General features: G+C 52.6%; 13 protein-coding genes across 13 annotated transcripts; 7 read left to right on the top strand and 6 right to left on the bottom strand.

The window, feature by feature from the left end:
* Positions 1-881: 881 nt before the first annotated feature.
* On the top strand, positions 882-2,025 carry N7474_007776 (uncharacterized protein; the record flags this gene model as incomplete). The annotated part of the gene is made up of 3 exons (XM_057199186.1): positions 882-1,129; positions 1,209-1,641; positions 1,699-2,025. The coding sequence occupies 3 exons, from the start codon at positions 882-884 to the stop codon at positions 2,023-2,025; spliced, it is 1,008 nt and encodes a 335-aa protein (XP_057049887.1).
* Positions 2,026-2,314: 289 nt separating this feature from the next.
* Positions 2,315-2,818, top strand: N7474_007775 (cysteine-rich PDZ-binding protein; the record flags this gene model as incomplete). Its single annotated transcript, XM_057199185.1, has 3 exons — positions 2,315-2,473; positions 2,557-2,680; positions 2,733-2,818. 3 exons carry the CDS (start codon positions 2,315-2,317, stop codon positions 2,816-2,818), a joined length of 369 nt encoding a protein of 122 aa, XP_057049886.1.
* Positions 2,819-3,005: 187 nt separating this feature from the next.
* N7474_007774 (uncharacterized protein) lies at positions 3,006-6,398 on the bottom strand (the record flags this gene model as incomplete). Its single annotated transcript, XM_057199184.1, has 8 exons — positions 3,006-3,308; positions 3,369-4,051; positions 4,103-4,233; positions 4,542-4,989; positions 5,042-5,672; positions 5,729-5,955; positions 6,018-6,110; positions 6,164-6,398. The coding sequence occupies 8 exons, from the start codon at positions 6,396-6,398 to the stop codon at positions 3,006-3,008; spliced, it is 2,751 nt and encodes a 916-aa protein (XP_057049885.1).
* Positions 6,399-6,851: 453 nt separating this feature from the next.
* On the top strand, positions 6,852-8,205 carry pex26 (the record flags this gene model as incomplete). The annotated part of the gene is made up of 2 exons (XM_057199183.1): positions 6,852-7,294; positions 7,344-8,205. 2 exons carry the CDS (start codon positions 6,852-6,854, stop codon positions 8,203-8,205), a joined length of 1,305 nt encoding a protein of 434 aa, XP_057049884.1.
* Positions 8,206-8,366: 161 nt separating this feature from the next.
* On the bottom strand, positions 8,367-9,689 carry N7474_007772 (uncharacterized protein; the record flags this gene model as incomplete). Its single annotated transcript, XM_057199182.1, has 2 exons — positions 8,367-8,856; positions 8,911-9,689. The coding sequence occupies 2 exons, from the start codon at positions 9,687-9,689 to the stop codon at positions 8,367-8,369; spliced, it is 1,269 nt and encodes a 422-aa protein (XP_057049883.1).
* Positions 9,690-11,338: 1,649 nt separating this feature from the next.
* On the top strand, positions 11,339-12,531 carry N7474_007771 (putative succinate:fumarate antiporter (Acr1); the record flags this gene model as incomplete). The annotated part of the gene is made up of 5 exons (XM_057199181.1): positions 11,339-11,402; positions 11,459-11,506; positions 11,558-11,607; positions 11,668-11,866; positions 11,918-12,531. The coding sequence occupies 5 exons, from the start codon at positions 11,339-11,341 to the stop codon at positions 12,529-12,531; spliced, it is 975 nt and encodes a 324-aa protein (XP_057049882.1).
* A 371-nt stretch (positions 12,532-12,902) lies between these two features.
* Positions 12,903-14,115, top strand: N7474_007770 (twinfilin; the record flags this gene model as incomplete). The annotated part of the gene is made up of 4 exons (XM_057199180.1): positions 12,903-12,921; positions 12,971-13,617; positions 13,692-13,943; positions 13,999-14,115. The coding sequence occupies 4 exons, from the start codon at positions 12,903-12,905 to the stop codon at positions 14,113-14,115; spliced, it is 1,035 nt and encodes a 344-aa protein (XP_057049881.1).
* A 203-nt stretch (positions 14,116-14,318) lies between these two features.
* N7474_007769 (PHF5 family protein) lies at positions 14,319-14,645 on the bottom strand (the record flags this gene model as incomplete). The annotated part of the gene is made up of 1 exon (XM_057199179.1): positions 14,319-14,645. The coding sequence occupies one exon, from the start codon at positions 14,643-14,645 to the stop codon at positions 14,319-14,321; it is 327 nt and encodes a 108-aa protein (XP_057049880.1).
* Positions 14,646-14,979: 334 nt separating this feature from the next.
* Positions 14,980-16,109, top strand: N7474_007768 (pinin family protein; the record flags this gene model as incomplete). Its single annotated transcript, XM_057199178.1, has 3 exons — positions 14,980-14,987; positions 15,068-15,593; positions 15,648-16,109. The coding sequence occupies 3 exons, from the start codon at positions 14,980-14,982 to the stop codon at positions 16,107-16,109; spliced, it is 996 nt and encodes a 331-aa protein (XP_057049879.1).
* A 222-nt stretch (positions 16,110-16,331) lies between these two features.
* N7474_007767 (uncharacterized protein) lies at positions 16,332-17,227 on the bottom strand (the record flags this gene model as incomplete). Its single annotated transcript, XM_057199177.1, has 2 exons — positions 16,332-16,848; positions 16,944-17,227. 2 exons carry the CDS (start codon positions 17,225-17,227, stop codon positions 16,332-16,334), a joined length of 801 nt encoding a protein of 266 aa, XP_057049878.1.
* A 591-nt stretch (positions 17,228-17,818) lies between these two features.
* On the top strand, positions 17,819-19,786 carry N7474_007766 (uncharacterized protein; the record flags this gene model as incomplete). Its single annotated transcript, XM_057199176.1, has 5 exons — positions 17,819-17,888; positions 17,947-18,173; positions 18,233-18,347; positions 18,404-18,806; positions 18,862-19,786. 5 exons carry the CDS (start codon positions 17,819-17,821, stop codon positions 19,784-19,786), a joined length of 1,740 nt encoding a protein of 579 aa, XP_057049877.1.
* A 496-nt stretch (positions 19,787-20,282) lies between these two features.
* N7474_007765 (uncharacterized protein) lies at positions 20,283-21,639 on the bottom strand (the record flags this gene model as incomplete). The annotated part of the gene is made up of 6 exons (XM_057199175.1): positions 20,283-20,620; positions 20,677-20,747; positions 20,801-21,174; positions 21,222-21,289; positions 21,341-21,377; positions 21,433-21,639. The coding sequence occupies 6 exons, from the start codon at positions 21,637-21,639 to the stop codon at positions 20,283-20,285; spliced, it is 1,095 nt and encodes a 364-aa protein (XP_057049876.1).
* Positions 21,640-22,397: 758 nt separating this feature from the next.
* On the bottom strand, positions 22,398-23,124 carry N7474_007764 (DJ-1/PfpI family protein; the record flags this gene model as incomplete). Its single annotated transcript, XM_057199174.1, has 2 exons — positions 22,398-23,059; positions 23,118-23,124. 2 exons carry the CDS (start codon positions 23,122-23,124, stop codon positions 22,398-22,400), a joined length of 669 nt encoding a protein of 222 aa, XP_057049875.1.
* Between the last annotated feature and the right edge of the window lie 285 nt (positions 23,125-23,409).

Genomic DNA, 23,409 nt, shown 5'->3' with positions numbered 1-23,409 from the left:
CCCGTCGCTCAGCATGAGTGGACGGAGTTTGCCACGGGGAGGAGGCAAACCCTATGCAGCTCGGAGGGATCACTTGTTGTATTCTGCGATCGGGAGAAGGCAGGACACGGCAAGCATACATACTCCGATCCTTGCTGGAGCATGTGGTTGACCCCTGTCACCGTCAACCAGTTCAAGGATATCCCCTGGACTGGAATTTGGCAGTTTACGTGCCCGGCAGATGGTGGAGATGCATCAGCTCTCATTTGGTGGCGCTACAGCTGTGGTCGGTCCCAACTCAGCCACAGTCAGCGCTGGGCTGAAGAGGCAACTAAGTGTGTTGTCAACACGGACATGCCGAGACGCTGGCAAGATTTAAATACGATCGCATCCCCACAATCTCTGGGCAGTTCCGCAGTTCGGGAAGTAATAATAGATGCCTGAATACACACGCATAAATCCCGCCAGCGAAGATCTCTCGAAAACTTCTGAGCCCGCCATCCTGAAAGAAAGGGGCTCAGCCCATGCATAAAGGGGGGCAGGCCAGGCTTAATGACTTTGCTGCGCCAGCACAACAATCAATAGTCATACGCCTTGTGAATCTCGGCAGAGGCTTAGTCGTTTTGGCCGACCGTGATTCATCCAGCCTTGCGCGAGCTCGCCAATCAGATGTAGTCACAACCGCTGCCTCTTCGTATCCAGGGTCTTTCAGCCTCCGGCCAAGTGGGTTTCGCGTCACCCGGCAAAATAGAACAGGTAACATAAAAACAAGCAGATGCCTTCCCTCAAGAAAATAAAACTATTCTCCCCTTCTCTCGACGCGTGTAATTCCTCCTATACGTGATCCGGCCACCAGTTAGTGATCCCGCACCGTCTCGCGGCGCGAACCACCACCCGCAAACATGTTGTCGCCTCGGTATTATAGCGGCTACGATGATTACTATAGCAGCTCATGGGCCTGGAATCGGGAGACCGAACCCGGGGAAAACCTCAACTATATCCCCAGAATCCTGCACATGTACACCGCAGAACTTGCCATGACTGCCTTGACCGGGGCCGCCCTGTTGGGCTTCCTTGCCTGGAGCTGCACGATCCGCCAGCCTCCAAGCTTTCTATCCAAGAGGCGTCCATTGCCGATGGGCGGGATCAGGTCTGCTCTGATTTGTGGGATTTTGTAGGTATATGAACATCTTTCGGCCACACCGGACACTAACACCACTTACTTCTAGGGCGGACCTCCTGGGCAGCATCTATATCGGTGTAGCCGTTGGCCAAGACGTCGTGAAAGAATACTATCAAATCACCTACATGCTGCAGGATTTCTTCACCCACATCTCGCAGTGTCTTATCTTCTACGTGTTCTACAGCCTGATCCATCGTTTCCTCGACGGCCTCACCGATGTGGGCCGGCCATATGCGGCTGTGAATATCATCCACTGGATATTTTTGGGGGTTCTGTTCGCAATGGGCATGGCGTGCTTTGCTATCGGTGTCGTCAATACAGTCTATCTTGTCACAGAGGTTCCTCTACTGAACGTCGAACTTGCTGCCGAAAAGTTGTATGCTGCCAACGCAATTCTCCTCTTCGTGGCTTCGTTGGAGGTTGTGGTCTGGTCTGTTGTTGTGACTGTCAAAGGGGGTAGGGATCGCTTCAGGTCAAGGGTGAGTTGTTTCTCTTACCTTGGGCAGTAGACATGGATACTGACAGTCTATACATAGATTGCCGCCATCTCTCTCATCATCGGCGCTTTCTTCTACTTTGCGCTCAATCTGATGTGGGCCGTTCTTTGTATCCGATTCGACCTGTTTTATGAAAAGTACATGCCCCCAGACTACCTGGGTCTGCTGGAGTCTGTCCTCGAATTCGTTTTCTACGTGGGTACCTACGTTGGCATTTTTCTGTGCTGTGTGAAATGGGCATCCCTCGTCCCTCAGGACAGTGCTTGGCAGGCACAGCAGGGTTCGTATCCCTATCAGCAGCAGCCTTACCAGCAGCCATTCTATCCTTCTACGGGACATTATCCGCATCAGCATGGGCCTAAGTGATTGATTCAGCGCGCCCGATTGTGTTGCATTTTCCTGTCTTATTGATCTTTCTGAGCCTCTGTCGATGACCATGATGTTTATACCCATACCCAGAGTAATTAATAAAATTCAGATCACACAAATACTGGCCTTCTAACGACCTCACTTTCTACATCCTGTTCATACTACTTGCCCAATAATAATGTGGGGGAATACAAGGTCTTGGCAGTGGCGGACCCAGGAACATCATATCATCCACCATCAAACTCTCCTTCATCAACATCCCCCAGTACCAACACCATCCCCCACAATGGTCTGCTCCAAATGCCAGAAGAAGCTTAAATCCACCGAGCTAGCCACGCCAGGCGTCAAACGCAAAAATGAAATGTACTATGGTTCTCCGGCCAGCACTGTCGGTGGCGCGGCGAAGGGGAATAAGGCGACAATAGGGTCGACTGGTGTTGGCAAGGTATGAGTACTCACCAGCTAACTATCTATACGATAGGTGGTAGAGGGGCTTTTTTAAGGGTATTAACTGATAAATATGTATAGAGCAAGCTCCTTAGCTCCAAGGCGAAGAATCCCTATGCGGCTTACTCGTCTGCTTGTGAATTGTGCAAGACGAAGACGGACCAGGGGAAGAAATACTGTCAGCGGTGTGCATATCAGAAGAACGGTATGTTTGTCCTTTTGGTTCTCTGATGAGTATAACTAATATCGCTATTTAGCCTGCGCCATGTGCGGCAAGAGTCTGACCGGCAAGTCATCCAAAGACCAACCCGTTGTCCAGGGTCAGAAATTTACTCTAAAGTAATTTTGGGTGTGTATTTACATATGGCGCGGTGTTTTGGAGTTTAATAAAAGGAAATTTGATTGGCACAAGGAAAGAATCTAGTTATACATGGCAGACACGGGGGAAGATTATATGCAGTGCGTCAGCCAGTAGGACCTCGTACTGGACAATGTCGAAGTCCCTTATCCCACAAACCGCCGCTCGCCTTTTACCGATCGGCCAGCATATTCTTGATGTCGCGGTAGTACCCCGGATGCACGTACTTGGCGATCTCCTCCTTGCTGAGCCACTTGAAGTCCTTGAGTCCCAGCGTGTTGCCCGACAGATCGGCCTGTCCGGCCATGATGCGCGCTTTCAAGAAGAAAGTCTTCTCACCACGCAACTCGGTCCCGGCCGCTTGGTTGATCGCTGGTCGCTTGAACTCTAGCACATTGTGTCCGACGGGATGATAGCCGACCATCCAGGTGTTCATATTCACGCCCGCTGATTGGGCAAGGGTACGCTCGGCAGCCTAGAAACCAGAAATGATTAATACAGTCTCCGTCACCAGAAAAGGAGCTGCAGGACTCACCAGACGCAGACTCTCGCCCGCCTCCACCGGCGCATTGGGAAGCGTCCAGTAACCCCCCTTCGTTTGAACCAGAAGATATAACGTTCTCGGAAGCAGACGATCCAAGCTCTTCTCATCACCCTTCTTATCCGCCTCCGTCACCCGCGGAAACGGACGGGGGATCTCCTCCTTCTTGCTGGTATCCTGCGAGGTGGCATTGGCCGTAGACTCGGCGTCCTGCACGAGCATCTCAACCTGGTGCGCGGGATCGGAATCAGGCGCATTAACGAGCAATTCGTCGTTCCACGCATCGCTCGCGTACGCGTTGTATTTGCCGATATCCCGCGCTGCGGTTCGGCGGTCCAAGATCTTCCGCTTCCAGTCCTCGTCGGCCGGCGTGCCGCGCTTGAAGTAGAAGTACTTTGTGAACGGTAGCGCCAGTCGCTCGTTCAGCCGCTTCTGGTAGAAATAGTAGGCTTGCTCGAATGGCTCGAGCTCGCGGGTCACCTGGGGCGGTCGGGAGAGAGCGATGCCGGCGTTGATGGTGTAGACGGGCTTCACGACGGGGAAGGTTGTTGATGCCGATGGGTCTTTGGCAATTGAGGCCGTCTCTGTGGCGGGTGTCTCGGTCGTGGCGGCATATTGGCGTCGGCCGAGGGTCTGTTGACAGCTTCTGCACACGCTGGTGTCGACTATTGACGGGCCTGCGCTGGGAGTCAGTGGATGGTGATGCGGTCATTGGAACAATCACATACGCAATAGCGACACCATGCGCCGTGCCCCATTGGATTTTGTGGCCATCTCCGACAATGCTGGATGGCAGTGATGGTGGTTGGGTCCCGGTGTCTCTCCGATCGAGAAAAGTTCCCTGAGATCACGTGGTGTCCTGATTAGGTTAGCAGTCCAGTGACCAGGGCTTAAAATTGTTTCCCGCGGCAATTTTTCTTCTTTCTTCTCTACAGCACCCATCCTTATCATCACTGTGTTACGATACACCACGTCCAGTTGACCATTTAGCGGTGCTTAGAGTGGATTCCTGCGGCTGATTCGCTAGCGGTACCTTCGTGAAAATCCCCAAGGTGTACTGTTAGATAGATGCTGCGGACATGATTTCTCTTTTGATTTCGTCGGAGATATTCAACCATCTTTCCCAATTGTCACATAAATGACCTTCCCTAGTCAAATTCCATCAACATTTCCTCCTCTTCCTCCTGGACCCCAAGCTGCACCATCCGTTCCTTCGTTCCAAAAGCCCGCAGACGGTTGCTGTAAACATTCCAGAATTCACTACCCAGTCGGGGAATCAGCTCGCCATTGCGGACCTTGTGCGCTACCTCCGCTGATCCAGTTTCCTCCAGAGTACTACCGCGTGTGTGAAGCCAGCCGTTAGCGATCATGTCCAAAGATTTGACATTTTCGGCAGCGAAGAAATCTCCAGGCTTCCTTTTGACGGGGGAACGGCCTTGCTGTGGACACCTCATGCCCCCATTCTGTTCGTGTTGCTTAATTTTGTTGCGATCGTAGGAACCACGAGAGAGCATCGCTGAGAGCTTGAGGAAGGCTGTGGCAGTAAGCATGCTGTCAAACCCGGCTTCGTGGTTGAGCTCCTGGCTGCTGTATTTGACATGCAGAGGGTCCATGGCTGTGAGCGAAGTTAGTGAATCGCGAGCATGAACAGATGAAGGACCCTGTACCTATCAACGGGTTCCGTATGTGGGACAAGTCCTGGTTAAGCTCTACCAGTGACGAAGGAGGATTCACGGAACCGCAGTCATGAGTCGCCAAGTACTTGGTATCGACGATGACGGGGAAGAGATCGTGCACCATGACCTGGAACTCGCCCACGGTATCTGGTAGCGGGCCGAAGAAGCATTTGCAAAAGTAAACCAGATCGGTAAAGATGTTGTGGCCAACCAGGATGGGCCGGTGTTCCCTGAGTCGCTGCTTTACGCGCATCGAGAGCTCTTTGGGGGAGTCTGGGGTGTATAGAGGGCGCACTGCCTTGTTGTCCATGGTCCGATTGAAAGCCCAATCTTCAATGTCCTTCAGATCCCCACCGACTAGGGCCTCTACAATCCATCGGAATCCAACACATTGCTGAATTCGGGCTTTCTTTCCTTCAAGTCGTGCCTCTTGGGCTTTCTTATCACGCTCGGGATGTAAGGGTTCAATGGTCATGAAAGAAGAGTGGCTTCGAGCAGCGAGGGTTGGGTATTCACTCTCGATAAGATTGTGCACAAGCATTTTGTGCATTTTGCTCAAGGTCTTCGGCATTCCAGAAAGCTTGCCAGTCGGTGGTGGAATATTGACCCACGCGTTGTGGTTCTGGTAAGAGCAGATCAGTAACGGCCTGCAATGGCTTCGCTGCGCAGAATACGTACATCGCTTTCGGCAAGCCAGCTGTCCACAACTTGTCGCACTGCCTGGACGAATTCCAGGGACTCACGATCCGATTCTTTGATACTCAGGGACCTCTTCGTCGCCTGACGGGTCAATCTCTCTGTTGCCTTGGCAATGGCTTCTTTTTCCTCTTCTCGGGATAGATAGGGCACACCATATTTGCACTGAATGTCTATACTGAAGCCATTTGCCAGCAGAAACACTACCGCTGTTCGAAGAGCGTCAGCCACGGTCAAAACAACTCCCCTGTCCCAGAACTGTCGGGCGTACCCCGGCTCTGGAACGTCCAGTCTCGACTGATTTCAGTTTCACGGCAAGTATTCGGGCTCAGGTTGAAGTTGTATGGCATGAGGATGTATTTCCCTGGAACACGTCAGCTCCCCTTATGCATCCGTGCTCCTTGTATTTGCACACACCTGTCACCAAATCTTCGCGGCAAATGGTCAGACCAACTTGCAGGACCTGGTACTTCTCCGCTGCTGCTTTGACCTCGACGTAGCGCTCCTGAAGTGTCTGGACCTCGCCACCTGGTTTGTCTGGGCTCATCGCGATTCCTGACATCTCCAGATCCAGAGACACAAAACAGCACGAGGCCAACTCGTAGAGAATCCACGGTAGGTGGTGATTGAAGGTTGCGTCAACGACATCCATTTTGTTAGCTAGTCAGCTGTGAATTCAAATCGTGTATTTGTTGATATTGACCTATCCGTCCCAAGTGAAGTGAAGATGCAACGAAATAGATACCCAGGCGGATCTAGATCAGGCTTGGCATGCTGCACATAGATCGATCAAACCGTCAGAAGTGAAGACTGTTCTCGTTTGAAGAATGTTTGTATGTGGCCATCAAAGAGGAAAGAGAAAAAAGGAATGAACATAACAAACAAACCGATCGGTCTGCGTACACCCAACCGTTCAGTCGTTCCTTCCTAATTCGTCGTCCTCTGCTCGGCCCAGATCCCGTGACCTCCCAACCCCGGACTCAGTTGGGCCGAGGGAAAACGGCAGACCCCGACCTCACTGCTCCATCACTCACTCCCTCTCTTTCTCTTTCTTTCTCACCCTCAACATCCATGATACTCCAATAGTTCACTACACTCACTCGCAATGGCTGACGGAATGTCCCATTCCCAGCTCTCTTCACCCTCCTCCACCTCTACCTCGACTTCCCCCACGAAGCTCTGCTCCAAGACCTACAAGAAAGCGTCCCAGCTCTATCTCACACGCCGCCTCCCTGAAGCCCTGTCCACTCTCCAACCTATCATTACAGTCGCAGATGACCAACAACCAAATGGCGATCATCCTTCTACAGCTGTTGCGCCGATCGCCACCGCCCCTAGCACGTGGAGGATCAAGGTGTGGAATCTGTACATCACGCTGCTGAGCGCAATCGTCGACCTCGGCGCCGAGGAAGGAAAGAAGCAATTCGGCCAGAAGGAGTGGAAAGCGATCGCCACCCAAGTGCGGGAGGGAGGCATCTGGGAAACAGTGGTCCAAATCGGGTACAGGGGCCGCGAGGGCTCCGTGGATGCCGAGGTAGTCTATAACCTGTGAGCGCTCCTTGTTCCCCAGCATCTCGACCCTTGCTAACGTAGACAGTGCAACATTGATCCTCAACCACTCTTCCTCTCAATCACTCAACCAGCAGCGTCTCGAGACATACCTCTCCTCTTACGGGCAACCGAACCTCGACCTTACCGACCGTCTCAATGCATCCGCCAATGCGCAGCAGCGCCACATCAGCCAGACGAGCGGAACAGATACCCCGAAAGATCTGGCTGCGCGAGTACGCATCATTGAGCTCTTCACTCTGCATGTTCTCCCGCGGAATGAGGAGTGGGAGTATGCGCAGGAATTCATCAACCTGAGCGAAGTCCTCGACGAAGAACGCAAGGAACTTTTCCTCCAGACCCTGGAAGGGCTAAAGGAGGAGAAGGAACGGGGCGAGCTGCGTGCTGCGGAGCTCCAGCGAGCCAAAGATGCCGAATTCGAGCGACAGCGTGAGGATGAGCGTCGGAGAGCAGAGGACGCCGCAGCATCATCCCCCCGGCCTCAACCGAACGGACATAAGCGCAATACGAGTGAGGGCGACTACGGGATTGAAAAGGGGCGGTCCTCAAAGAGCAAGGGAGGCAAATCGGCGGACAAATCGCCGAGCGGCAAGCCATCGCGGACTGCACTTTCGGCGTCGAGCTCCAAGAACGTCAAGAAGCAGGACAAGCCTGAGCCTCGACGCCAGACTCGTGCGGTCGCTACGGCTCTACGGAATTTGGTCAAACATATCATCCAAAGCTTATCCGGGAACCCAATGTCGCTGGTGCGTACCCTTTTGTTTTTGCTCGGTATCCTCATGGCCATGAGCCGTCAGGACGTGCGTGAGCGCGTCCGGAGGGTTACCGACAATGCATGGCAGAAGGTAAAGGGCACAGTTGGCATGGGTGTCAAGGTGAGCTATATATAAGGCCCCATCGTGCAGTTATGTACATTCTTTCCTTTGTTCGCCAACTGGTGTGACCGGTGATGTTGAATATCTTCTTCGATTGTGATATTGTTGTTTTACTATAAGTGGGCATATACTTTATCTTCTCTGAATAAAAATCTTGATAGATTATCAAATGGGTATCAAACGTTCGTATGCTCATCTCTAGAACCCTGAGAAACCTGCATCATACCGACATCTGCATCCTCCGGTTGCAAGTGGCTCTCTAGATCTTCCTTTTCCGCCAATCTAGCATGCCAGCGCCGGAATAGCTGCACAAAGAAATGCGCAACGCAGATCTGCTCTGTGGTATACAGCAACACGGGCACTGATGTTCTGGACTTGGTAAAGAGGTCCAGAGGTGCCCACATGGCATACAGCAGCGGGATGCCCAATGCAGTGCTCTTCGCCGGACCGCAAAAGCATACTGCGATAGTTTCTTCCGGGGGCATCGGCTTAAACACGGGGTTCGACCAGCCGCGAGAATAAAGCCATCGGGGCGGCCGGGCGCTGAAGAAACACACTATCGTCAAGGCGATATACAGCGCTATGTTGAAAAGGACGACAAAGACAACACTTTGCGTGGATAGGGTTTGGAGTGCGCCTGTTGCGAAGCACGAGGAGAAGGTGGACCTAATGATTCTCAGTCAGCCGCATATCCTTTGGCAGTGTGAGCTATCCACTCACCAAACCAACAGCAGCATGCAAACCGTCGCGAATTTCGGCAGCTTCGTCTTCTGGATCACCCACGCCGTCCGATCCGGCCAGGTCCACCGCACCAGCTGCCCAACCACCAGCGGTAACAACACACTGAGCCCCAGCTGCTTGAACACGCTTTTGTACATCGTCCCTAGATTCCCACCCCCATAGCGCCAGACATCGAACTCCGGACCCTTGGGCAGCAGAGCAACCGTCCACGCGGCGGTAATGAACGGACCCAGTATATTGGCAAGCAGCACTTCGACCGTCGCAGCCGCGTCGTCCCCGCCCGCCGCTCTCGTCATAACAACATTCGACGCAATCGTCGTCGGAATACATGCCGTCAATATGTACCCAGCCAGCACGGCGCGATCAATACGTCCGTACGGATCACCAGCCAATATGGCATGCACGACCGCAAGCACCAGCGCAGGTATAAATAGGAACGAAACGGTCTGGACAAGAACATGCAGGCGCCAGTTCATGAACTGCGCAAAGAGCTTCTGGCGCGGGATGCTCAGTCCCGAGATTAGAAAGATGATTGCGATAACGCCGTACATGATGCTGTACTCGGCGCGGATGATCCCGCCGTGTTTCGCGACGTTGGGGAAGAAGTAGGCCAGCACACAGGCGACGCCCATGCCGATTAGGAGCCATTGCTTCAGGAGCAGTAGGAGGATTCTTTTGGTCCATTTTTGCCAGGCTTTGGGTGGGTGACGGTGCTGCTCTGGTTCGTGGTCGATGGGCACCGTGGGTTCGCCGCGCATTGTTTACTTCTTCATTTAGGGTTAAAGTATAGACATGGAGATGACAGTCTTGACTGTCGGGGTTATGGAAAGACAGGCAAGTCTTGACTGAGTGAGTAGCGAAGAACAGAGATTTGCGGGCATCGGATCAACCCCGATCGTCGGTCGCGGAGAGAAGAGCGGTGCAAGGATGTTTAGATCGATCATGCTGGTAGTAACTACCACTCGAGCGTTGATTAAGAATTGTGAGGATATTCAGTACAGACATTTCACGCATCGGATTAGCAGTAAACAGCAATGACAGTCGGCCCACAGTCCATGCCGAGACACGGCTACCCGATGTTTGCGGGTTATCAATCAGCGGAGTTTAAGATCGCACGGCATGTGAAGTGCTCGAGCACATGCAACATGATGCAACTACTAGGCGGTGTTACTTTCTTTACCGCTTCCCCGTTTTCGAAATAGTCGTTTGGGGCTGTAGAGGCAGTCATCGTGTTCCTTCTAGTATATGTTTGTAGTGCTCCATCTCAAGTAACGCTGGGTAAAACATATAACCGCCATGATTCGGGTGTAGACGGCGACCGTACTATATATCTACACTGACACACCCCAAGTCATTATCCCAACGACTAGAATGCAGTACCTAGAAGAAAAAGATATTGAATAAAGGCATGAACTTAACTCCTCTGAGTCAGATCTGGAACGACCTAGGCAGGTCGCGAGTTGTCGGCCCTACTACAGTGCAGCGCTGAACCTCGGCTGAGTGGAAGCCCGGATTGACCCGGGCGCATCGCGGTGGGCAGCGGGAACCCGCAGTTCTGGGCCGTACTGCTGGGTCATGGGGTCTGATGGAGCGACCTGACCGACTGGAAATAGCCGGAGGAAAATAATGGGGCTCCCTCAAGACAAGTTCAAGGGGAGAATGTCATGGTGGTGAGGAATGCAGCAATGTGCTCAGCAGGGTTGTATCTACAGTTAGTTCGCAAGTCACAGGATGATCATGATCACCCCGATGACGACACTGACAAAAACAGCGCATGTGAATCAGTCTGCGCCATGGATAGATCTGGGAAGAAAATCATGGTCATTTCCTGGGAGCTTGACGGGCGGAAGCCCCAGAGAGGCAGCCGCCCTTGTTCCCGATGCCTCGGGATTGATTCCAGCTTGATGAACAGCTCGGAATGAATCATTGCTGTATTAAAGATCGCCGAGTCGCGCCCTCGGGTCGAGTTCCTATTATTTTCGTGATCGCTCTCTTGTATTCTTCTTTTTCTCTTTCTTTTTTCTCTTTGCTGGTCCTTGACTGCTGCACAGTACGGAATCCCTATACTTGAACTTCCGCTCGTCCAGCTCCTCCGCTTCCCCACAAGGTTTGGAACAGCCGCCACTCCAACCGACGTGATTCATATCCTCGGGATTGGTTCTTATTTTCTTAAAACAAGAGTCGCTCCGTTATTATTTTTTTGGAGAATCATTCTCTCTTTGCGCCCGCGACGTTTCTACCGCTATTCTCTCCACTCTTTCCCGGGATTGTATACTTCCGCGCCTGTCCGCATTTCGAGTCGATCTCTCCTCGTGGCAATTCGGAGTTTTCGATTTAAAATTGAAAGAACAAGAGAGAGTCCCCTACAAGCTGTAGATACATCAATCGCCAAGCTGAACTTGCAATCATGTCCGCCAAAAATGTACAAACCAATGGCAAGAAAAAGCCATCGCCCGCGGTCAACTTGATCGGTAGAGTGCATTCCGTCCCGCGAGGAGTCGTGCAAGTGCTGACTTTTGCGGATAAGCTGGTGGCGGAGCTGGTATGATGGAGGCACTTGTTTGTCACCCGCTTGGTATGTGCAGTCGTTCTACAACGCAGATTTCATGAAGTTGACCTTCTCCAGACACGATCAAGGTCCGCATGCAGCTGTCGCGGAGAGCTCGCGCTCCCGGTGTGAGTTATAGTTGATTCGCGAGTCCAATTGCTGTCGCTGATGAGTTCGGATCGTTCTAGGCTAAACCCCGTGGGTTCGTGACTACCGGCGTGGAGATTGTGAAGAAAGAGACAGCCCTCGGTCTGTACAAGGGTCTGGGTGCCGTGCTGGGCGGTATCATCCCTAAGATGGCCATCCGGTTCACATCGTACGAGTCATATAAGGGCCTGCTGGCAGACAAGCAAACCGGGCACGTCACAAGCAAAGCCACCTTCCTGGGTAGGTGACGTTCCCATGATGGTTTGATTCACATACTAACCACTTTAACAGCCGGTCTGGCAGCTGGTGTGACCGAAGCCGTGGCGGTGGTCAACCCAATGGAAGTGGTCAAGATCCGTCTGCAAGCGCAACACCACAGTCTCGCCGACCCGCTCGACACACCCAAGTACCGCAGCGCGCCGCACGCGCTCTTCACCGTCATCCGGGAAGAAGGTTTCAGCACGCTCTACCGAGGTGTCTCCCTGACAGCCCTGCGGCAGGGAACCAACCAGGCCGCCAACTTCACCGCTTACACGGAGCTGAAGGCTTCTCTCCAGCGGTGGCAGCCGCAGTACGCCGACGCCCAGCTGCCCGCCTACCAGACCACGGTCATAGGTCTGATCTCTGGTGCTGTCGGTCCCTTCTCCAATGCTCCCATCGACACCATCAAGACCCGGTTACAGAAAACTCGCGGCGAACCCGGTCAGAGCGCCATCACGAGAATCATGGTCATTGCCAAGGACATGTTCAAGACCGAGGGCACACGCGCCTTCTATAAGGGTATCACGCCGCGTGTGATGCGTGTTGCGCCCGGTCAGGCTGTCACTTTCACGGTGTATGAGTACCTCAAGGGGAAGCTGGAGCAGTCGAACTGGGCCTTTGTGGGCGGGAAGTTCGAGGAATAAGGGTATACCAAGATTAACTTGGAATTTTGGAAGCATTGTACATAGTCATCTGTATATTGAGCAGAGATCACGCATTTGTCTTCAATTTGTGGTAGCCCATAAAGGGATCTTGCCTTTTCTATTATTAGCAAGGATGCTTTCAATCGTACCATATGCATCTACTAATCTCATCGAACGCGCAATTGCTTTGATATCTCGGTCGTCTGGTTCTAGTTCAATCGGTGCGTTTCCAGGCGGATGGTTGCAAGCTTGAGGCCATTCTTTGTGGCAATCGAGCCGTGGAGTACATGGGGCTGTTCAAGTTCATAACACTAGTGGGCGCCTTCCTCGTTCTCCTCCACCAACATTGTTACAACTACCACCATCACATCATGCAGTCCGGAATCTCAGGTAATACCACACTCCCTGCCCATTGAACTGTACTAACGACCTCCCACAGTCTCTCCGGAGCTCCACGATGCCTTCACCCGCTTCACCTCGGACCCCTCCTCCTTCTGCCTCCCCGTCACCATCAGCTCGGAGAGCCTGACCCCCCTGGACCCGATTCCACTCGCATCCTCCTCCCCCGATGGCTTCTTCTCCTCTCTGCCACAACTTTCCTCGATCCTCAAGCCGCAAACCCCAATCTACCTCCTCCTCCGCCGGCCCACCCCATCCTCCTCCTCGCTGGTTGCCCTGACGTACATCCCGTCCAACGCGCCCGTACGCTCCAAGACGCTCTTCGCTTCGACCCGTGCCACGCTGGTCCGTGAGCTGGGGACGGAGAAGTTCGCCTCAACGGTGTTTGCTACGGAGGAAGATGAGGTTGTTGGCCAGGATGCGTGGAAGGACAGGGATGGTGAGAGTGCCGGCGGGGCCAGTCGGGAGGAGCTTATGGGTGAGAAGGAGAGGGAGCTTGAAGCTGTGCGCAGGGCAGAGGCTGAGGCGAGGAGTGGTACACCCCAACGGGATATTGGGATCGGGGGCACTTTTGCCAGAGGTAGCTTTGGGCCCGGCTCGGGGTCTGGTATGAGGGTTTCTATGCCCGTTGATGACGAGGCGAAGACTGCGCTGAAGGAGTTGCAGGATGGTGGACTCGTGCAGCTGGTGAGGACACCTGGAAACTACACTCTACGTGAGGAAAAAGACAGGCTAACAGGTTCACATTTGATTCTGTGCAGACTATCGACGTACCCACGGAGACTATCAAGCTGGCCGACTCCCAGTCCGGTGTGGGCGCGGGCGCCGTCGCCACTCATATCTCCGCGTCTTCGCCCCGGTACTCCTTCTACCACTATCCCGGCTCCGATGAGGTTGTTTTCGTGTACACCTGCCCCACGGGGTCGTCCATCAAGGAGCGCATGCTGCATGCCAGTTCACGGCGATATGCACTCGCCATCGCCGAGGAGCAGGGGCTCAAGATCTCAAAGAAGGTATGGTATGCCAGGCTTGTCTTGGAGATTATAATGCTGACAACCGGTAAAACAGATCGAGGCTTCTTCGCCCGAGGAGGTCTCCGGAGATCGGTTGCAAGAAGAAGTTCACCCGCCACAAGACCAGGGTCCTGCACGAGGATTCGCCAGACCCCGTCGTCCGGGTCGGTAATCGCGACGTTCCCCTTGTAGAGACAGCAGGAAACACATTCAGATAATGGCTCTCATATATAGCTCCACCAAGCATGATGATCGCAAGCGAATTTCAAAGAAAAAGCCATCCTTGTCGCTAGGCTGAACATTGTAAAATCCCACCGGCTTCAGCCAAGCACCTCGCCTCATCGAACCACAAGAGGCTGGCCAGGCCGGGGCGCATCAATGATTTCGAAAACTCTTCTTTTGATAGAATAGATCCGTCCTCGAACTTCCCAGATTGATAATCTTCGGACACCCATCTCGATCCTTTTCCAGGCGCGTGCATTCAAAGCAGTAGAACGCGTCGCTGATACCCTCGCCACCGCACACCACGCACTTGTTCTGGTAGTTGCCGAAGGAACACTCGTCGCAGATGCGCACGAGGGTCGTGGGACGCACGTAGGAATCGCACACGGGGCATTTGCCGTCGCACTTGTCGCACAGGCGGCCGATGGAGATGCCAGGTTGCTTGCGGCACATGACCAGATCGGGGTGGTGGCGAGACATGGTGCTGGCTCAAAAGAGGGACAGTGATGTGAGGTGTGGGAGCTGAAGAAGGAGGATTCCGAGGTGTTTAAGTGTTGAGATGAGCGAGCGACTGGGGATTTGTAAGGCAGAGAGAGAGAGAGCGAAACGGAAAGAAGAAAGGAAGAGAAAGAAAGCAGACCGTGGTCCGTGCACGTGAGCCGTGGTACCTTGGGTTGTTTGCCGGACGAACTCGACTTGCCATTCGATCAGTGTCCATCCTACTGGAAGACCTGGGCTGGCAGAAAAGTGATTATCAATCTGTTGGCTAACGTCTTCCCTTCCAATCGGGGCATTTCGTCCCCCACATACCAACATGTCTGAGTACGGCTACTCCATTCTCTGCATCGCATACTGCTGGATTCACCTTCACACTCAGGGCTAAGCTAATCTGCTCATTCTAGAACCCTCGCCTCAGCGGTCGCAGTGCCCGAGCAAACCACCCTCCAAAGTGCCCCAGAACCAACCACGAAACGCCGCAAGTCCTCCATAACCGAACACGACTCCAAGCGTCGCCGACTCAGCACAGAAGCGGGCGATAACACCTCGTACTCAGAGCGTCGACGACTATCCTCCCAAGAGCTTGCTCCAGACCGGCCACCACCAGAAAGAAAGCCCTCTCGACAAGGTGCCGGACGCGATGAGGAACGGAAACGCGGTCAGCGCTTATTCGGCGGATTGCTGGGCACGCTCTCGCAGAGTTCCACTTCGGCGGCGCAGAGGCGTCGTGCTGATATTGAGAAAAAGCAGCAGGAGAAGCTGAAGTCGCAGGCGGAAGAGTATGGTGAACTTAAAAAGCAGAAGAGGGAACAAAGGGATGCTATCCGGAAGAAGGAGCACCCGCTGTATGAACGCGAGGCGATGCGGACGAGACATGCGAATATGCTGGCCATGGCGCATTCTTTGAAGACCCGTACTAAGCCCGTCCTCGTGGGTGACTCTCTGTTGAACATGGAATCGTCGCTTGCTAACAATGTTGCATAGTACTACAAACCGTGGCAGCTACGGCGTCGTGATGAAGCAGTGATACGGGAGCAAATCGAGGACGCCGAAGCGACTGTTGCTCGAGAGGTCGCCGAGTTTGACGCCCGGTTCCCTCCTGAGACTACTCGATCTGACACGTCGAGGCGCAATTCAAAGGAAGAAGTCTTAAAGGTCGAGGGCCCATCACATAGTTCGGGGAATGAGCAACAAAATGGACCATCTCACGAAAAATCGGTCTTAGAATCCGAAGCACAGTCAAACGAGGCCCCGAGCCTTTCTTCTGAGGCACCGAAAACAGTAGGTGGAGACGGTGCCCAGGACCAGGGCTCTGGTTCAGCTAAACCAGATGATACGCCTATGAACGGGAGCGCTACTGTGCACGATCATATTGATGTACATCGCGGCGCTGATGATGATGGAGGTGAAGTTGTTGAAGACAACGAAGACACGGTGATTTATTAGCGTTCTTCTCTTGCTCTATGCTCTCCAGGCAGATCGAGGGTATTAGGGCGTGAGCTACACGCTTGATCTAAAAGTGGACAGATCCCACTGATAACAGGATCATTCGGATTTGATTCAATGATGTTAGGAATGCAGATAAAGATATCCCGATTTCAGAACATGCCTCTCGTGATAGTGAAACTAGCGTCCATTCATAATTCATGAGCTACCCAACAAATCCATCTACAAACTTTCCACATTCGGGGTCAAAATCAACCCAGGCTTCTTCCCTGGCGTGTTATCCGCTGAAGCAAACTGCAAAAACACATTCCCCTTACTGTAAAAGCGCACCACAATATCATAAACCCACGAACTCTCCATGGGATCGACCAGTCCCTCGATCTGGAATCTCTCAACAAGACGTTTCTCACTCTTGCGGTGTCGCTCCATATCGATGAGCGTCACGGGTGCAATCTCCCGGTAATGGATGCCCCGCTGGGTCATGGCATGAGCCAAGCGAGACTGGTAGGAGGCTGGATCGAACTGGGGAGGTGTGGCAGCGGCGGCCTGGCGTTTGGCATATCTCCTCGCCCAGATGAAGAAAGAGGCTAGACAGAGGGCGACCACGGTGGCGATTTTCACGTGGCGCGAGAAGAAACGGATCTCCTTCCATTCTGTCTCATTTGTGGATTCTGGCGGCGAGTCGAAGTGTGCGAGGAGGGAGTTTGTCAAGGTAAAAACAATGCAGACTATCCCCCATCTGAGAGATCATTTCCCCTGTTAGCTAGCCTGCCTATGTCTTTTTTTCCCTTTGATATATTTGAGATATATGAAACGGAAAGTATCGATTCTCACCTGCTATCCATGCACCCGACTCCACAGAGAAGCCGCTTCCATAGTGGCGTGTGGTTAATCGCCTCGACGCCGGATGGGCCGACAAAAATGATCGCTTGATCGTCTGGGATATTTGTCGCGGCGAAATGAGAGTCGGAGCGCACCCCGCGTCGGCCAGCTAACAGGAACAGCAGCGGATCCAGGATATTGGAGCCGGGCATGGCGTTGTCGCCGGATTCCTGCTGTGCTGCCGTCTCGACATCCGACGCAGGCTTTTTCTCCATTACATTTTCGGGGATTCTCATGTTGTTGCTGCTTGAGATGCGGTAGTTGTAGGAGAGACAGATGAACGGCAGCCTGGGCAGTAGGATCTTGTAATGCTGATCCTGTAAGGCTGATTCGCCATGCCCCTGATCGGGAATGGTGGGCCAGGGTCTCGTATTCGTTTTGTCGTTGTAGGGTTTGATCTTATATGCAAGTCCATTTTTGATCTGCTACAGACGGATTTATGACAGCTTTGTCTTCTACTGACGATGTACTAGTCCACGATAACTAACTCAACGAGCGGTTTGTTTCATCATGCGCAATGTCAGTGTCGGGCCAAGATTGCCTGACTGGGCATAGTCTGCCGCAGGATCCAAGCGGGCGTGCTAGCCTCCATGAGCGTGCTAATTTTATCTGAGGGGCTGAAATTAGCAACACTAAAGACGATCCCGATTTTATGCAGCGCCGCGATCAAGGTGAGGCTCTTTGTGTCTGGGGTAATTTACGCGAGCTGCTGTCCCTGATGCCTTCCTCTTCTCACTCTTTTCGGCCCAACAGCAATGACAGTACATCCAAAGCTGCAGCACCCTTTGAGTTCTCTGTTATTGGTGTTGCTGCTGCTTCCTTCGACAATGGGTCTGCCGGCAATCACAATCTCCGGCAATGCGTTCTTGAAATCGGGGAGTCGATGGCAAACCAAAGGTACTGTTCTCGCCAACCCTTGAATCCTTTATCCTACAAATACCAACGCATCTGGCAGGAGTTGTCTATGCGGGCTCCCAGCATCAGACTGCCGCGAATTCCGCAATAGACCCGTTGGCCGACCCGAAACAATGTGCGATTGACGCATCGGCGATAAAAGACCTCGGCGCGAACACCATTAGTGTCCTATATGTCGACCCAACGAAGAGCCACTCTGAGTGTATGAAGAGCTTCGATGATAATGGAATCTACGTGTTGGTGACTCTGAACGGCCTTCAGGGCATGGTGAGCAGTCCCGAGATGACCTTTGCGGATTCCAGTTCGTCTGACCCGACGCCCGGTAGTCAAATCAAACTTGGAATATGAACAACTACAAACGCTTTGCGGCTGTTGTTGACAGTTTTGCGGGGTATGAAAACCTTCTGGGTTTCTCATTCGGCGATCAGATCATCAAACAATGTATGTATCCTCAATTCACGCCACGCAAATAACACCGTGCTAACTTTCCTCAATAGCCGGCGACATCGGCGTGGCACCCTCCGTGAAGGCTGCAGTGCGAGACCTCAAAGCGTATATAGCTGCCAGGGAGTACCGCGCTATCCCAGTTGGCTACTCTGGGACGGATATCCTAGAGGTCTGTTTACAGCTTGCGGAGTACATGGTCTGCGGAGGAAACAGCAGTGAGGCCATCGACTTCTGGGGCATGGATTTGTTTGAATGGTGTGGTGATGCTACCTATTCGTCGAGTGGTTATCAGGAATTAGAAGGAATGTTTAAAGGCCTGGGAATCCCTTTGTTCCTCTCCCAGGACGGGTGCAACCTACCCTCGCCACGGAAATTTACCGACCAGCCCGTCATATTCGGGCCTGAGATGGAAGACGAGTGGAGCGGAGCAATCATTTACGAATGGGGCCAAGAGTAAGTGCCAAATACCATCGAGGATCAATTCCCATAATTAACATTGTTGTTTTAGCTCCAATAGCTACGGGCTGGTATCCTATCCTTCGCAGACTGGCTCTTTGCCATTGACCCCATCGCCATTGTCCGACTACAGCTATCTCAAAAGCCAGTGGGCTTCTGTGACCACCAATACCAACGCCCCGTCAACGTTTAGCACACCTGCCTGCCCTACGTCACAACAATACTGGACCATAGGCGCCAATGCTGCACTCCCGACTATTGCAGGCCTCAACATTGCCACCGTGACACCAGCGAGCACCGCCTTTGCATCTGCATCTCCGAAAGCCATTCCTGGGAACGGAGGCGCGTCTTCCGGGCTGTCCAACGGCGCAAAAATTGGCGTCGGTGTGGGCGTTGGACTGGGAGCAGGTTTACTTCTGCTTGCACTAGCCGCGTGGCTCATTTGGCGTCGACGAAAACGTGCCAACGGCAATGACACGAGAGACACTGCCATGGAACAAATACAAACGAATCCGTCGAGCAATGGGCCGCCGAGACTGGATATCCCAGCAGTATCCGTGCCAGATGCCAGCAGCGAGGCGACTTGGCCGAGCGATCTAGTCAACCGCGACAGAGGAGCAACCGAACTCGGATCTTCCGAGATCTTCGAAGCGAGCAACCAATCCAACCGACATAGAGGAGGGACAGAACTCCACTCTTCTGAAATCTACGAGGCGAGCGCAGGGTTGGCAAGCCTGAGCCAGGAACTTTCAGCTCGCGCAGAGCGATCCCCTAACCCTCTTGATAATAGCGGGAACGGAGACCAGTCTTCCTCCGCCGTGTCGACACTTCCGGACGCAATTCCCGTCGCAGACCCGTCGTCTAAGTATAATGAGCTTGCAGAAGAAGCGGACATTGCAGTCCAAGAACTGGGGTTGATTGCTGTGCGCAAGAGAGCGTTAGCATCCCAAGCAGCGACAGCGGGCGAGGCCCCCTAGAAGGTAGAAGGGAGAAAGGGAGACGAGTACAGAGAGCTATTACAAAGGGAGGAGAAGCTTGGAGATCGCCTCAAGGAGATTATGAGTGAGCAGTCGCAGACGGAGACCTCGGTCAACACCTAGATGGGCTGGGACCATAGTAGTGTATGTGATATGTGCTATATAGCCCTATTTTTAGCATTCTAGATACCCCGTTTCTTTAAGTTATACAAAAGGCCTTTAGAGCTTACTGTGGATATTACAACCTTTTCAGCGCGGGTCAAATCCTTGAAAGTAGTTTGGTATCAGGACTACAACATGGAATATAACAGACTTGCAATGAGCAGTTTTTGATGTAATTAGAAATACATGAATCGTCAAATATTACCACCGCCGTATTCTATAGCCTACCCACAATTTAAAAAGAGTCCAGGCCAGCGAGAAGGGTATCGAGCACAACTCCCTCTCACCACAGGAGGTGCTATCGCCGGCCAAAATGCTTTTCTCGGCAAATCCATTAGGCCGAAGCCTTGACGCCCTTCATATAATCATTGTACTGGTTGGTATCCACAGTCTGCACCGAGACACGGGAGTCAATCTCCTTTGTGGGAGTAGAAAGACTGACAGCCGTGTCGGAGGTACTTGTCGTGTTGCCGGTTGAGTTGGAGTTGGAGGAGTTGGAGTTGCCGCTCGACTTTCCACCAGTCCAACCGGATCGGTGGGCTGAGGACCGAAGCTGGGACCAGAAACCTCTTCCGCCGAATTTGAACAGGGGTCGCAGGTTCGGGAGACAGGCTGCGATGATGCCGACGGCGGCTTCGGTGCAGGTCCACATGGCGACGGGGGCTTGGTTGTCTGTACAGAGGTTGGTGAGCAATGTGGATGGAGAAATTAAGGTTAACGTTACTCACAAGTGATATCCGGGCCCGCCTTTGTCAGTGCAATCATGGCGTACAAGCGAACGATGTCGAAGACCAAGGTCCTGTTGTAGATCATTAGCTCATTTCCTGACTAGAAAGCGACGGGGGCGCGTACAGGCCACCGACGAGAAAGACACCCGAAAGGAGCAGCTTCTGGGATTTGGCGATGGGCAATTTCCAGACAACGTGCAGAGGCATGCACAGAAGAATGCCATCCGTGAGGATGTTCGGAATCTGGATGCCGTAGTAGAACTTGGCGGCGTCGATGCATGCACCCTCGACAGTGGGATCCCAGAACTTGTTTACGGGGATGCACATTAGACCAGTAGTCACGAAGACGGCCACGGCCCACATAAGAACAATAGTTCCCACCACGTATATCGCAGTCAGCATCTTCTTGGTTGCGAACAAGCGCTTGTACAGCGCCAGGATCGATAGCTTGACGAATACCACAGTGGCGGTGTACGGGAATGGATTGGCCCATCCGATCTGGCTGAGTTAGGACTGTGCGCTTCATGCAAGACGGGCAAGCATACCTTGAAAAATGTCTCGAGGTTTTCCTTGGGAACCATGGTGATGTGAGACCCCAATCCATTCCAAAGGACTGTTTCGTGCATTAGTTTCAGAAAAACGGTGCCAGTGTCAAATCACTTACGGATTGCAGTTCCGATCGAGCATCCATATTTGAAAAGCTGTCATGACCCAATTAGTTTAGTCAACAAAACACTCATGAAATGAATTTCTTACCAGAGCAACCAGAATCAACCAATCATCCAAGAATAATTTGCTGCTAGTAAGCCTTCTCGCAATAAGGCGGAGTACAACGGCGAGAGTGGATAAGGTAAAGGCGAAAACGAGCGAGACCTGAATAGGGCGGCGGATATGCTCGTTAGGGTGTTCGAAGTCACCAGGGACCCATGTGGCATGGTGGGACGTTTGGTTTGCGGGTATCATCTTGACAGGCAGCCGGGCAAGGCAAGCGATTTGGAATATACAAAGTCAAAACGTAAAAAAAAGGGTTTGAAAGAAACGAGAATTTGGAATACTGGCCACTATTAATATAGGAGAGATTCTTTGCCGAAGGGGATAAGACATCCAATAATTATAGACAAGTCATTTCCTAGGTTGTGTTGACATGCTGCAAAAGTGACATGGATTTTCTATAGATCACCCGAGATGCAGGTGGGAGGCGTGCCAAGGCACGGAAGGGATAGCCGTTAGTCCCACTAGCCTCATATGATATGGGTTGGGATTCTCAGACTCTCTATCGAAATTCAGACAGATCATCTTCACCCCACCACGCAAAAGTCAGTTAACGCAATGACATGGCGAGTGATACAACTTGATGTTCGAAAACCTTGCAATGTGTTTTAGACGAATGATAGTTTGATTTCTTCTCATCTGTAGTACATTGACGCGAAAGTCGAACAATTAATTCGCTGTGCGACACGTCCTTGCGTCAGTTAATTCCAACACGAACCGCGTCTTTGATCAACGATCTGATCGTGCCAGGGAATATTAAATCATTCTAACTACCGATGTCGCGCTTCATCCCTCGCTTTCCAAGTAACACAGATCCTATGATCTGCAGAACGTATCCGTTGTCCAGACTACTCGTTGCTAGATGTCTCACAGGGAAGAGGCTGGATGTTCGTTTCTATATATTTGTAGATCTCCATAACAGTGCAGCTTCCTTGCTATACTATTCCCAATCACAGACCCATCAACTCGGCAAAGGGATCTAGACTCGGATCTTCGTGTCGAGTATACTCTATCCCATCGGCAATCTTCTTTGCCGTCTGCTTGCCAAACACCTCCTCAATCCAAGCCAGCGTGACATCAATCCCCGCACTGACTCCAGAAGACGTCCAGATATTCCCATCAGTAACCCATCTGGCGCGAGGGACCCAAACCACCTCGGGCCTCAAGGCCGTGATCTCCTGCCACGCCATTTTATTGGTTGTGGCGCGTTTCCCATCCAACACGCCGGCCCGCGCCGCAAGCCCGGAACCAGTGCAGACGGTAATCAAGTATTTGAGCTGCGGGTATGTGGCCTTAACGAATGCGATTATTTCTTGAACTACGGGACTAGAGCCGCGTGCACCCCGACCACCCGGGACGAGCAGCACATCCAGTGGCGGTGCGGTAGCAAAGGTATGAGTTGGAACGATGGATTGGCCGATCGCAGCGGGGAATCCGGGCGGCTTTGTCGTTACTGGCTCCAATGTCGAAGAAAGCATAGATAGGGAGACCCTGTGGCTGTCGGTCCGTGAGAGGACATTGATGCAGTCCAAGGGACCGAACACATCTAGGGCCTGGAAGCCGGGGAACAGGACCACTCCGAACCGGAGAGGTTCATCATTTGCTTGATTTCCTAGATCTTCGCTAGATGTGAGCCCAGCAATGGCACACAATGACGCAGAAAAGCTTACCGGCCATGATCTACTCTGTGTGGGGGTTTTGATGGAGGTGAAGTGGATAGCCCTGCTGACTCTGATGGGAAAGTCCCGCGGGATCCCTGTCGCATTCCGAGACTCTCATTCGATGTCGGAATCCGGGATCTTGATGCGCAGTAGTAAATCTATGGGGAACGAATCCGGATCAGGGTGATTGATCATTCGCTACAACACGATGAGATATATCGAACAGCTCGAAGCGGGGTCAAACGGCTTGTCAGATTTCTGAAGCTTGCTGAAGTGTTAACTAATCCAAGATATATTTTCG

The sequence above is a fragment of the Penicillium riverlandense genome, assembly GCF_028828495.1.
Source record: "Penicillium riverlandense strain IBT 135883 chromosome Unknown utg000007l_segment0_segment0, whole genome shotgun sequence".
Lineage (NCBI taxonomy): Eukaryota > Fungi > Ascomycota > Eurotiomycetes > Eurotiales > Aspergillaceae > Penicillium > Penicillium riverlandense.
The sequence above is the reverse complement of the archived record's forward strand: the minus strand, read 5'-3'. Positions and strand labels throughout refer to the sequence as shown.